The sequence below is a fragment of the Vanessa tameamea genome, chromosome 7, assembly GCF_037043105.1.
Source record: "Vanessa tameamea isolate UH-Manoa-2023 chromosome 7, ilVanTame1 primary haplotype, whole genome shotgun sequence".
NCBI classification, from domain to species: domain Eukaryota; kingdom Metazoa; phylum Arthropoda; class Insecta; order Lepidoptera; family Nymphalidae; genus Vanessa; species Vanessa tameamea.
This window is the reverse complement of record NC_087315.1, coordinates 4418539-4432849: the sequence shown is the minus strand read 5'-3', so window position 1 is coordinate 4432849 and position 14311 is coordinate 4418539. Positions and strand designations below refer to the sequence as shown.

General features: G+C 30.9%; 1 protein-coding gene across 2 annotated transcripts in view; it reads left to right on the top strand.

Annotated features, from left to right (window-relative positions):
* The window catches only part of LOC113401175 (acetylcholinesterase-like), a 65020-nt gene extending 50808 nt beyond the window's left edge, over positions 1 to 14212 (top strand). For both annotated transcript variants that reach the window (XM_026640986.2, XM_026640987.2), the window contains exons 5-7: positions 9849 to 10012; positions 11501 to 11658; positions 12963 to 14212. In XM_026640986.2, the coding sequence (XP_026496771.1) occupies positions 9849 to 10012; positions 11501 to 11658; positions 12963 to 13075 (435 nt within the window). In that variant the 3' untranslated portion in view covers positions 13076 to 14212. The remainder of the gene's footprint in view (positions 1 to 9848; positions 10013 to 11500; positions 11659 to 12962) is intronic.
* Positions 14213 to 14311: the final 99 nt, after the last annotated feature.

Sequence of the window (14311 nt, the reverse complement as noted above, 5' to 3'; positions counted from 1 at the left end):
TGCCTAGTGGGAAAACTGTTTTTGCAATTTACATTGGACGTCAAAGAGCGATCGAAGCTAAAAGTACTCTCCGTAGGTGTACAATGTACATATGTATGTACGTTTTCGCTTGGGAGTACCTACACGGTCAATATAGAGCCGCTTTTTTTATTCAACTGCGGATTGGACAGATAGATCTCAGATTTTTTCGATAAATACATCGCAATAAAAATACCGTTTTGAAAACATATTTTGATATCTTCTTTTACGCTTAAGTCTCAACTCGTCACAAGGTCTATAGATTGATCGCAAACAAATAATGACTGTATATTCAATTTAGATTTTTGAAAATACATTATTGTTCAGATAATTAGTCTATTACATTCAGTTTACAGGGACAGGACAGGGACAGGACAGGGACAAAACAATCAGTTGCTTTAGTAAAAATATCAAAGACAATATCTTAAGAAATAAACCTACTTATATAAATAACCACGCCGACTCGTGAAAAACTTATCTTTCTTGCAATCTGTCGTATTTCTTGTGAAGACATGCCCCAGTACTTTTCTTCATAAGTAGAACAGGATCTTGTCATTAATTACTGTTGCAGGAAATGTGTCGGTGGATGAATGCTTCCTTAAAAACAACGTCGACTTGGATTAGAAAAAAGTATTTCATGTTGTTTACATTTACAGAAAATAGACATTCTTTGAAATGAACTTTTATGTACCTACATTTTTTTAGTGCAAAATATAAAATGTCTCTTTTTTTCTGAAAATAATTCAAATAACAGTATTCAATAAACAGTAGTAAATATTCGCCTTTTAATTACAAATATATACACAGAAGGCGTAGTTTTCAACAAAATCCAAGACGTAATAAATGTATAAAATATAAAAAGGTGATGTAAAATAATATTAATTTTATTAATATTTATTATTAATATAATAGGAAAAAGGATAGAACGCCATGTTTATGTTGACTACGACTTCAAGACAGTCTTGTTGACCCAAATCCTTTATTGTTAATATCAGCTTTACTTTACTAACAATGGCGCTGTGTATTGTTAAAATCTCTAGTTATAAATATAAAAAAAAAACATCGAAACCCTCTATCGTCCTTTAATTTCATAATACATAAACAGTCATGTGGGTATTCTCAAGAAATTTTCCTTAACCGTCGAGCATGAGGTAAATTGTAATAAACAAGATTATCCTTACTTCTTAGTTATCTTGCCATCGTTAGATCATATTGATTAGAAAATAATGTCGATTGTATCCATTGCAGTTTTTATTATTAATAGAACGATAGTTGTATCTACTCAGACGGGTTTACACGAAACCCTGCCAAGTATTGTTAAATATAGTATTTAATTATATGATTTTTAATGTGCCTCCATTTTATTGTCAGACAGCATCACAATCTCAATTTTTAAGTTGTAAATCCATGTTGATCGTTGACTGTTTGAAAATTTAAATATTGGTCTTTAGGGACCGAGGACGCAATCGGTAAAAAAGTTTTCATTGCGTTCACAAACGGAGAGTCCAGGAAGATAGATAGCTTAGGCCATTTGTGTAGGCGACATCGACTCATCTCAATTTCTACCGCTAATAACCTACCTTCTAATACTTAGTATTATTGTGTGCAAGTTGTTAAAGCCACTAACTATAGGCATAGAGGTCAGAACATCTTAGTTAGGCTAGTATTACTTCCAGCCGGTGTCTATTGGCTGTGGCGACCACTTACCATGAGATAATTACTCGCTAGGCAGCCTACCTATTTTAAAACAGATAGAATGGCTGCAAGTAAGATTGATAAAGATAGATAACTAAAAAACCAATCTGTTTATATTTCACCCATAGTGAACTGGGAATAAATTGTGATTGATCGCAAAGTGAAAATTGAGATATATTGATCTAACATCCTTCCTACGTTTTGTACAAACAACCATTTCCTTAATTTAAATTTAGAATATTAACGTTTTAATTGACAATTGATTTATAATTGTAACGATTTGTGTTACATTATTATAACATAGCAACATAAATTTTTTTTTTTTACATAACGTTTTTACTCCTAATAATCTTTATTTTTAATAATTCTTAATGTATAAACGAAACATCAGACAGAATCGCGGTTAAAGCTAACCCGTTGCAAATAAAATGCAGGTATATTGTGAAAGGTACATAAGTAATTTCTTTCCGTTAAAAATTTACACATAGAATTAATGTTTGGATAATAATAATAATAAATAACTGCGTTAACTATGACGATGGTACGATAATTATTTGAATAAACAGAAAAAAATAAACCATGATCTAAGGTCATATAATTTCATATTCAACGAAGACATCATTATATAAAATGAACCTGGTATGTGGGAAGTTCTGACCAAATGCCAGACTACCCAATAAAACCAATTATATATTTCTCCGTCGTCATGGTACGAGATCGCATAGTTATGCAACGGTGACGTCTTGCTGGATGCCTATGGCTGGCTTGCTTGAATAAGTCATACGGTAACGAGACTTACTTTGCTCTAGTCAGGCTCTTGTATATCTGGGGCGAAATTTGCGCGTAGAGACGTCTTCTCTTCGGTCTTTTTCAAGCGAAGTCCGCATATATATTTTCCTCACGCTGCCTTTTCGTGGCTTCGGAGAAGAACTTGACTTGCAGAACTAACTCACACTCAACAATTATGTCAAGGGGGTACATACTTCCCGCCTTGCTATCTGGTGCAGAACTGCTCGAATCTAATAACCAATGTCACTTGCATTGATGGAGATTAGTAGTATAGCCTATCCCCATCAACCCACACTGGGAAACCATTTCCTATTAGAGTAAGAAGAGTGAGGGGTTTAAGCCCAACATCTGCAGTTTTATAAGTTAACCACGAGGCTAACGAGTCGTCAATTGTTAAAGTTTCAGCGTAAAATTAACATCAAAATTGAACACAATAACAGCCTCATTTTAAATTGATCGAATGCTGCAGATCCAACTTCAGAACAACTTATCGAGGAAGTAGCGACTTCACCTTTCATGAACATAATAGACTTTTAAAATGTCATTTTTAAAATGCTTTTAAGAATATACTTAAATTAATAAGTTCCTACTACATCTTCATGATCAAGTGTTTGCTGTTCAGCAACAAAAAAGCTGTTTCAAGCACTTAATCTCGGCATCGTTGTTGTTTTTTTTTTCAAATGAAAAATATTATAACGGGAAGAAAACAAGACAAAGATTTCCTTTAAGAGATTTTTAATAATTAAAACTAAGCTAACAAAGTGTGCATTAAAATGTCAGCAACAGCCTGGCCTCGCCTGTTTTGCTTTCTTGTGTAAAATTAAAAGTGTCCACAGAGAAATATGTAACGCAAACACTTCATTAAAACATAACGATGTTACTGTAGTGTATTGTTCCTCATTGTACTTCTTCACAAAAGAGAGAGAACACGAAAGAACATTGAATTACCGTGTGAAAAATGTTTCCAGTCTTTGTGATTGCTTAACCTTGGTTTATTGAATTTGTTTTGAGGAATACTGGAGGAAATTCGAAGCATTTAACGTATTTGCTCTAATTACCTACCGGCAGCCTCCTCCTCCTATATTATCCATACGACGCTCGCTCGCTTTTAAAAATAATAATGGTGCGTTATTTGGTTTGGCGCACTTGCCTCAGTTGTGGCTCTTTACATACGTATAGTACCAACGAATTTTAATAATCGTTTTATATCGAGTAATAATTATCAGTGTTTAAATTTATTGAAAGTACAAGATAAATAATATTAATTTCAAATATACAACCTAAATCTCCATTATGAAGGTCACAGGGGTAAACGCCACGTGGAATATTTGTTATCATCAAAGATTATTAAGTCTTTGCGTCAATCAACTGGAAGTCTGTCACTGTCAATAAATTGTTCGCAAATCGCCTTGGGTACTCATACATACGTCTTTTGTTGTCTAATCTTAAAAGTCGTTTTCAATATGAGAACGTACTGCATACATTTGTTTTTTTTTAATTTAAATGGAGATTCAGATAGAGTTTATTGATACCGATACCCGACCCCTTTCTGGGAAGGTTTATGCGAGGCGAGGTGAAAATTTGTGGCTTTGTTTAAATAAACCAGCTAGCTGTCTCTTTTTCCTTGGTATTTTTTTTAAATTAGTTTTAGACCAATGGCTGAAATTCGCCCATATTCAGTATTGAAATTGCGAAAACATAATAAATAAATTTGGCTTGATTCGAAGAATGTTTGTAGATTTATTTCCAATTTTTTTACTGACTTACTTTGACCTAGATCAGCCCACTGTTTTACAGTTGAGTTTTACAGTTCGAAAGTAAAAATACGAATTTTATTAGAATTATCTGACAGTCATTCTACAAAATAAATGGATGTGGCTGTACTCATAGGTTCAAACCGGGTCGTGCTTATTAAAAAGTTGTTGGGTTTTTTGTTAAGTTAATCTCAACTTCAGCCCAATGTTTGGAACTTGACAATTTATCTATTAACGCCTTCATATACATACTTAAGAAGAAGGGCGAAGTCTGTCTAGGTTGATTTTCCCAATTGTTGAATTGTTTAATTAAAAATACGTAACCAAAATAATTATATAAAAGAATTTTTATTATGAAATATAAGATTATAGACGTATGTTATATGTTTATTAACAGGATAAGCAATGTTCACCAAACACGTCATGATATTTCTTCTTAAATTAGTATGACAATACTAGCTGATGATCGGAAATTAAATCGGACGTATGTAGTCAGTATTTTGAAGCTATTATTCCGATAAAGTGGAACGTCACTAGGGAATTAATTTCAAACTTCAATGGCTTTCATTTGAATGGAGTCATTGGATTATATTACAGTGGAATTGGATAAATATTGGAGCAGAATTGAACTTAAAATAGTTAGTCTGTAGTTTAGTTGCCATTTCGGTTTTGGTTACGAAGTTTTATTGCACTTGTGGAACATTGCGATTTGCGATTTTGATAACTTAGTTAAATGTTTCGAAACAAAAATTTGGATAATCGTTCAAATGTTTGAAAAAATTGGTAATCTACCATTTTTTAACTACCTAACCGATGAAAGATTCTCAAATAGATTTTCATGCAAAATTTTGTTTATAAACTCATATTTTCTTAAACTCACGTATTAAACCTATTTTGTATAAATAAGTGCTAAACAAAACTAGAAGTTAATATTTTAAAGCAACTTGTAATAAGCAATGTAACTATGTGCATGTACCTCGATACCTAGGTATTATGTATATGACAATGTCAGCTACATAATAGTTTTCCTTATAATTCTAACGCAATTATGCATATATAAATATATAGCATGTATTTTAAAATCTTACTACATAACGATACACGATATAAATACAGTTTATTGAATCTGTTGTCAACTAAGCTAAACTAAACTGCAATCTAGTTTAATCTAGTTAAAATTAATTTCTTATTTTTGTTTCTTATCTTTGATCTCAAAAGTTTGACAGCATTCAAATTATCAACTTTAGTTAAATGACCGATATCGTCAATCAATTCTTTGCTTTAAGTTGTGCCAAAAGGCGAAATTAAACAAAATCGTAAACTCCAAGGTCAACTTATCAACATCAAACAAAAATTAGTGAATTTTAATAGTCTCATGAATACATCGCGACTGAAGCGAAACTTAGATGCTTAAAGTTGTGTGCCACGACAAAAGATGATAAAATATGTATCAGGATATTACGGCACTGGCTTCAACAGGAAAGGAATAAAAAGGCGTTCTTGCAACGAAGGTTTAAGTGATATTTACTCATGGGACGGTTACTTTTATAATATATAAGTAGATTATATGCACGTTATGTACGAGCAAAATTTTGTAAAACTATCTCATATACTTTTTATCCTAGAAAAATGTATCTAGATTCTGCATATAGCTCACACGTGGGCGACGCCATGACTAGAAACTTAATGTATTTATAATTACTTTACACTTGAACTCTTGAAAAAATAATATAATTTATTTTAATAGATTTTTAAATTAACTGTATATTTTACTATAATTGTATATAACTGGTGTATGATACTACTATGTTATTTAATTTATAAAGAAACTTTGTGAGTCTTTGTATCTGCTACATATTGTGTATTCTAAGCTACAAGGAGCTGTGTGTTGGAATAAGCTCCAAGACTTCTGCCTAACTGGAGTGATCTTTGCTCTGTGTTGGGACACTAACAGTATTAACGGACTGTTATTTTACTATAGTTTATTCTAAAAATTAATTATTACCCATCGAATAAATAAAAAAATATTATATTAATATTAAGAAATGTATATATAAATATATTATAATTATAAGAAATAAAAATATATTATAATTACTTATTAAAATTGATTTTCCATTGCGATAATCATATTTATTTTGCAATTAGAAGGGCTTCATGTTACCCTGATAAAAGTATTTAATACAATTAAAATATATTTTTATTTCTTTATTATATTTGAAATAGATTATACTGATACTGATAAGCATAATTGGAACAAAAGCTAGAATAAATCCTGTCCGATGTCAGTCTCCAGTCAACTTTTAGTTTAAGCAGAAATTATATGCAATATGTAGGACAGGATTCTGACGATCCACGAACGCTCCACGTACGTACGATCGTGCAAAATGACAGCCTTTCGACATAATTACTGTATTTTGAAATATTCACAAATAATCAAATTAAGTTATTAAAAATTGAGCTTTGAAACACTGAAATACTCCGAGGCAAGTAGCTTAACAGCCAACGTTTGCTAAGTATAAGAACTGAAAGCAAGCCATTCGCCGCCCTGACAGATTTTAAAAACTAGCTATTTGAACAGGATATCATAGTGGACTCTTATAGTCGGACCGGATGTAGTCGGAGACTATGCCCAATTTCGTCGACAACAACACGTCGTTGACAACGGCAATGTATCTATGGGTGTGACTAAGATTTTAGTTTTATATTTTAATAGGAAAACCCCATAAATTTCATAGAACCAATTTAATTCCCAATACTTTTGAATCTCCAGCGATACGAGCTAACTACTAAACCAACGAGGCGGGCAATTTTTGTACACATATATTGTATGACATTATTCCAAAAAAAAAAACAACTGTTGGATTAAATTATATGTCAAATTATATGTTAAATAGCTGCCTAATTATATCGCTTATAAATTATCTCAACAAATCACGTTATTATTCCTAACTATAATGGACCGTTTGAAAATCCAAAATTGATGTTAAAGGAATTTGAAAGTCGACCTATATATTCAGAATAAATAGGATAAATGGTACGCTATAAATCAGGAAGTTAAGTAGGGGCCGATTTGTCGACTCACGCTTTGACAGACGAACGATAACGGAATATAAGTAGGTTAATATCTTGACCATTATGTAGTTTCAATATCATTATTGGTTTTTGTTAAACATAGTAGTTATTTCAATGTCGAACAACAGTCGACCTTCTTCTAGTAAATAATAAACAAATGATAAACGTCCCACTTCTGGGATACCTCACTATCTCAATGCGATGTTATCCTTTATCGAGCACGAGATTAAATACATTGACTTATCTCATGTAATTCCCTCGTATTGCCCGGGCGTGAACTCGCAAACATCGGTTTAGTTTCGCGTTCTTTAACCACTGCGACATCTCGGTTATCTCCCGTTTTTTTTTTATAAATTACATATAATTTCGCATTTCTTGACTTCGTATTAAAATCATTAATTGCTTAAATTTAAAAGCGTGCTTGAAATAAAGTACGATACACTTATTTTTATTTCATTGCAGTTATGTAATAATAATTGGTGTCTTGTCATTGCTCTGCATGCAATCGCCTGAACGAAAATATAAGTACTAAAATTTTACCCGTTAAATTTCCATAAGTGAAGTGTAATTGTAAAATACAAATACGACAATCGATCGAGTAGTTTTTGAAATAAGCAAAGAGACTATATTAAGTAATTGACTTGCGACTTTATAATATTCAGTAACAGTCTACACATACCTAAATAAAAAAAAAAAAAAATCAAGTATCTATTTCTTTGTTGCGCAATATAAACGGAAATTATAGAAATTGTAAAATAACAAAATAATACAGTAATATTGATAGCAATTTAATAATATATTAACATTAATAAAAAAAATAGGTTTTATACTTCATGGAATTAAAACAAAAAACGAAACAAACAATTTGTTTTATTTGAAGGATTGTTTTAAACTGTTAAATAACTGTTAAATCCCTACATGACTAATAAAATTAATTCTGCATCGTCAGACGTATCTGAGACCCAAAGGTCACAGATTAACGAGAGCTATTTTCGGCTGTGACCTGCTACCGTTTATATTTATGCCTTTCAGTGCAATTTGCTACATTAATACATACTAATGAACTAGTTCCGTTTCGGTACACATCTTAATTTGATAAAAACGGCTCATCACATCTTATCCTAACTTTATGAACTTTGCGATGCGAGTGTTTAATTAAGGTGTCATTCCCTCTACGAACTTTGACTGGACATTTGAAAGAAGATACAGGATTGCTTAAATCATTATCCCTAAATAAAACTCACATGCATTTATGTATAAATTTAATATGTATTTATGTTAAGATATTCAAATTTGAACATCGTAATACTTAATTGCTATATACTGAAATGTCAATTTGCTTGTTATTTTATAAATAACCAGGCTACCTGACCGACTTCGGATAGGAGGGAATAAGATACTAGGGGTCCAATAAGATACAAACTTCCTTTTTTTTGTTCTAGAAACCTTTAAAAATGGCTGCATTTGTTATTTTTTTTTATTGCATTGGTTGGCGGACGAGCATATGCTGTTAGCAGAATTTTCTTAACTTCATCACAATCGGATTAATGGTTTAACTACGCCATGAGGACGCTTAGAAGATTTTCAAAATGTAGTAAAACAACAGTAAATTTCTTTGAAATAAATTACAAATCAAGAAAACACTGCAACAGCTTGGCTTTATGAACAAAGCACAAAGACACTTTAATAAAATAAACAATGAAACGTTACCAAAATGTTTGTGTACTTCCCAAAGTTATATTACTCTCATTTGAATCTGATAAGGACGGTTATTAGAATTGAATTCAAACTTTATAGTGTAGGCGTTTATTTTGACTTCAGTCAACTAAAGTGAGTGGGTTGTATTATTTCAACTAAGTCACATATACGCTCCCCAACGGATTTGACATTTCATATTAAAATGTGAACATAACCGTTGGATTGACTTTGTTTACCTCGCATATATTATGTAAATACATTTAGTTACTTCGAACGACATAAACAAATATAATATAATAATACAATAATACTGCTGAAGTAAATAAAATGGAACTAAAATAATATGATAAATTTAATGAAATGTATATTTAAAAAAATATATGATAATTTACTTATATAGACTTAGTCCGAAATAACCCAAAAACCGAAATAGTCCACTAACAGATTTGGAAATGTGTGTAAACTTTTACGGCTACACCACTGAACCGGAGTTGATGAAAGTTGAACCTCAAACACGAAAATATAATCCATTTTACAAATGCCCCCTGAGGGAGTAAAGTTGGGGATAAAAAATAGTGAAGCCCCGTACTGTGTTGCCTTACTTTGTCAAGGTGTGAACATGTCTTCGGTACTTACAATGTTTAGGTTATTCTATACAAAACACAAGCAAAAAACATTATATTAAATTATCACTACGTTCATCAATAAATGATTCACTTAATTAATATTTTTGAATGACACAGTCCTATCATGGATATTAATGGAAATTTATTTTTTCATCCTTATGTATATAAAACACAAATACCTTTTTTATTTCAGCGTACAAGCACGAGCCTCTGGGGTGAATGGATGGGCGTGATGCATGGCGACGAAATGGAGTACGTCTTCGGACACCCTCTCAACATGTCCCTTCAGTACCACACCCGGGAACGAGATCTGGCCGCTCATATCATGCAGTCTTTCACACGATTCGCTTTAACCGGGTAAGTCTATTAAATTGCAGGTGATAACTATCATAAGTTTGAGAGGCAGTGTGTCTGCCATTTACCAAAATTTAATTTGTTAGACTGTCTGCCTGCTTGATGCTCGTTGGAACGATAGTATTACCTATCAGATATTGATTTAATATACAGATAGTTGTGGCTCTTAGTATCTGAGAAAACAGTTATGATAGTCTATTGTTTCTAAATTTATTCTGTGCTTCAAGATGCCGATATATATAGAAATATATTTTCTTACACACCACCACAAATTGAAGACGACATTTTAACGCCTACAGTATGACATCTTTCATTAGATTCACTTTAACTGAGTCGAACGACTGGGCCGTATAAAACTTGATATTATTTTCTATTATATAATCATTGTAATAATAAATAAAATTGTTTACGCTTGTACTTTTGTTAGCGCTATTATACTTTTTTTAAAATGAATTTCATATGAAAAATTGGTCTATTATTAAAATCTAGTCGGTATTATAACAAGAAAATTCTTTCAAATTAGTTATCGCTCGCAGCTTCAAATGCCTTTTAAAGGTTGGTCATTAGGCGATAATCACAAAAAGTAGCCTATGTTTTTCCTTGGAGTTTAAGCTTGCTATATATCAAATTTAATCAAATACGGTTCAGTGCAACAGCAACAGACAGACAGACATAGTTACTTTATAATATTGGTATTGATAAAACTTATTATAACTAAGCTACTAACCTTTTGAAATAAATAAATGGCGTAACACAATAGTTACACTTTAAATGCGTAAACCAAGGGCCAATCTACTTGGTTTCTAGTGTCTGACGTCCAATTAATGCAACTAGAACATGAGACGGAGATATATGTATACGGGAAACGCAGACGCGTTTTGACTGCCCCTGTCATATGATCTCTCGCCTGTGTCGGTTAAATTAGCGTTAATGTCACTTTGAATATACAGCGTCTAAAATTAACATAACTTATGTATATGTCATGCTGTAGAAGCAACAGCATAATATAATTAATCAAGGAATTATTCCAAAATATGTCTTAATTATTTTAAAAAAAAAAAAATTTTGTAAATGTCTTATAATAAAACCGACCGGCCGACGGTTACAATTTATGTTATTATAATTTTATTTTCGTATTTAAAAGTAAATATAGGTAACTTAAATATAAAATGTATAATATTCAGTGTGTTTATTGATGTATCTATATTTTCGGTGATAAAATTTCAATTTTGAAAATATTATTTTTTGTTGTTAATTTTACACATTTATCTTAATATGACTGATTCTTATATATTTTACATACATACAAAATATATATAATAAGAAAAATAAGAACATTATTAAAACAATGATAGATGTGATCACATTTAATATATCAACGAAATTAACAAGACATTAAAATATTTAAAGGTAATGAGTCGATTACTTCATACAATATAACAGGTTTCTTGTCTCAGTGTTGTTGTAGTAAATAGTATTACAATATTGCAGGAAACCGCACAAGCCCGACGAGAAATGGCCGTTGTACTCGCGGTCGTCGCCCCACTACTATACGTATACAGCTGACGGTCCAAGCGGGCCGGCCGGACCACGCGGACCCCGAGCCTCCGCCTGCGCTTTCTGGAACGACTTCCTGAACAAGCTTAATGGTAATAATGCAGCTTGGAATTGATAAATTTGATAGAGATAATGTTAGAGCAAGTTCGCGATACGATTTTTATTACAACTATATTTTTATTAAGATTATTTAATGGTTTATATTATAAAGTTTAGAAGATTTATTTGAAAACAGTGCTTATTATTTCATTTTAATACTAATTTGTATACTAATTTATTTAGATGACATTCTAAGCAATTGAAGTAGTTTTATTAAGGAAAGAAATATTTACTAATGCCTTTATAAATGCCCTTTTGTTATAAGTTTTAACTAAATGTTAAAGAGAAACATACAAGCAAATAAAACATATATAAAAAATTCAATGACATAAAACTACAAGCTACAAGTTACACCTAGAAGAAATAATTGATTTATTAATTATTATTTTTAGTTCTTTTAATTTATATTAGAATCATACCTTTAGCTATAAATGTTGTTTAGGCGGTGCTTAGTAAAACAATGTTATTCTCTTTATTTTAATATCAATGGAAACACACGCTAAAAACTTTAATTGAACCTTATTTGTATAAGAATTAACATATGTCCTTAAATATATACAAATATGCATTAAAAATAGTTACTGTACGAATCCTGATCGCGTGAAATGATGACAAGAATGCTAGCAGCATTTTCCCGTTGAATCGAAATTCCTATTATAAAAGGTCGTATCTTCAATAGTTAATATAAATTCTTCAAAGGCACAGAACCGGTCGACGACGTAAAATTATCAGTACGGACTTTTTTTTGTTGTGCCGAAATTACTGAGTCTGCGATGTTAAGTAAAAACGTATAATTTCGATTCTTCGCTAAACCAGTTCGAAGCTTAAATTTTAAATAACTTTGAATCGACCTTTGAGTGTACCTATACGTTTTTATTTAAGTACAAAATTATTTTGGTATTAAATTCGACTACAATCAAAGAGTGATTATATTTCAATTAAATATAAAATTATTTATCTTCCATTATTAAGACATTTAAAACTTATTACAAAAATATATTGATTAAGCTGCTATAAGAAATAATATTAAAGAAACTGTGACTATGTTATATTAACATATTTCTTAGTTTACATGTGATTAAATAATAATATAATCGTATTTAATTAACATATCTATGTAAATTGGTAAAAAAGATTAACTACTAAGTTTCTTGAAGGTTCTCTGTCAAATCTACTTAGTAACTTTTAATTCAAAACTGTAACATGACAATTCAAAAATGCTTTTATAAGCTATTTACTATGATTTATTTTGGTTTTGATGTAATTATACCCTGACAATATGATATTCTTTTTTCAGAATTGGAACATGTTCCATGTGATGGTGCCGTAACCGGGCCCTATTCAAGCGTCGCTGGTACCACGTTACCCATCATCCTGCTCACTGCTCTGGCGACAACGGTGGCTCTATAAATTAATCTATCACAGATCGCACGTTAATTTAAAACGTTATTTAAAAGCAAACATTGGAGATCACATAATATCGCTTAGATTTAAGTTACTTCTAACGCATCAAAACAATTGACATTCTTAAAACAATTTGCAGAATTATTTAACTACCTGTATTGTTAATTTTAGTTTCCTTCCACGGTCCAGTTGAAACAGGCTAATATTTAATTGTAAGAAATAAAAAAGATAATTTTATAATCTCTGTATTTACTTATATAAGAGAATGGAGTAGCCGCTTATGTGATTAGTTTTCACGATGTTCCTCTACCTAGTAGATTTGTAGATCTTTGGATGTATGTTTAGTTCTTGGTCAAATATTATTGAGACCGGTTGAGTGTGTGTTAGTTTTATTAGAAAAAAAAAAAATGTTTACACATCGGCTTTAATTGTTGAAGCGTTGCTCAGCTTTAACATAACATTGAAGCTATCACAGTACATATCAATGTGTGCCTCTGCTTTAATAGCAAACGATACATATCTAAATTAGAGCGAAATTTTAGAATTTTATATTATATGTATAGAAGTGTGTACGATGTGAGACGAATTTTTAACAATATATTTACTATTTAGGACGCTATCGGCTCGTACCACTTGAGTATCTTATGAAATCCAATTCTTATGACTTCATACAAATAATACTATATTTTGTAAATAACCCTTCTTACATTTAGGACGCGATATCCCGATAAACTTTTAAATATTATAAAACTTTTCTATGTACCAATGGGACGTATATATAGTACCTTAGTAATCGTTAACACTAAACTAAATCACGTGGTAAATGGATATCAAAATAATAACGTAAAACGGCAATGCTGTGCAAATTAGTATATGTAGTAACAGAGATGGATAAGAATCTAATTGTATCTTATCGTGGTATTGTTTATAAATATAAAACATTTATATTCCCAACAATATTATGTATAGAATATTATGTATACCTTTTTATTAAATTTCAACTTTTTTTTTTATACATAAACTAATAATGGCATTGAACGTATTTTTCCGTCAAAGTGACGTAAACAGCATGACAATGCTTTAAAATGAAATCATCTTATGAATTTAATAAAATTTTAAACATGGTATTTGTAAAATGAAAAACATTAGCGATAATAAATATTTATATGTGGTTGTCAATTAAACTTGAACGATTTTAATATGTATTGTATTATATATATATATATAGTATATGAATGGTTT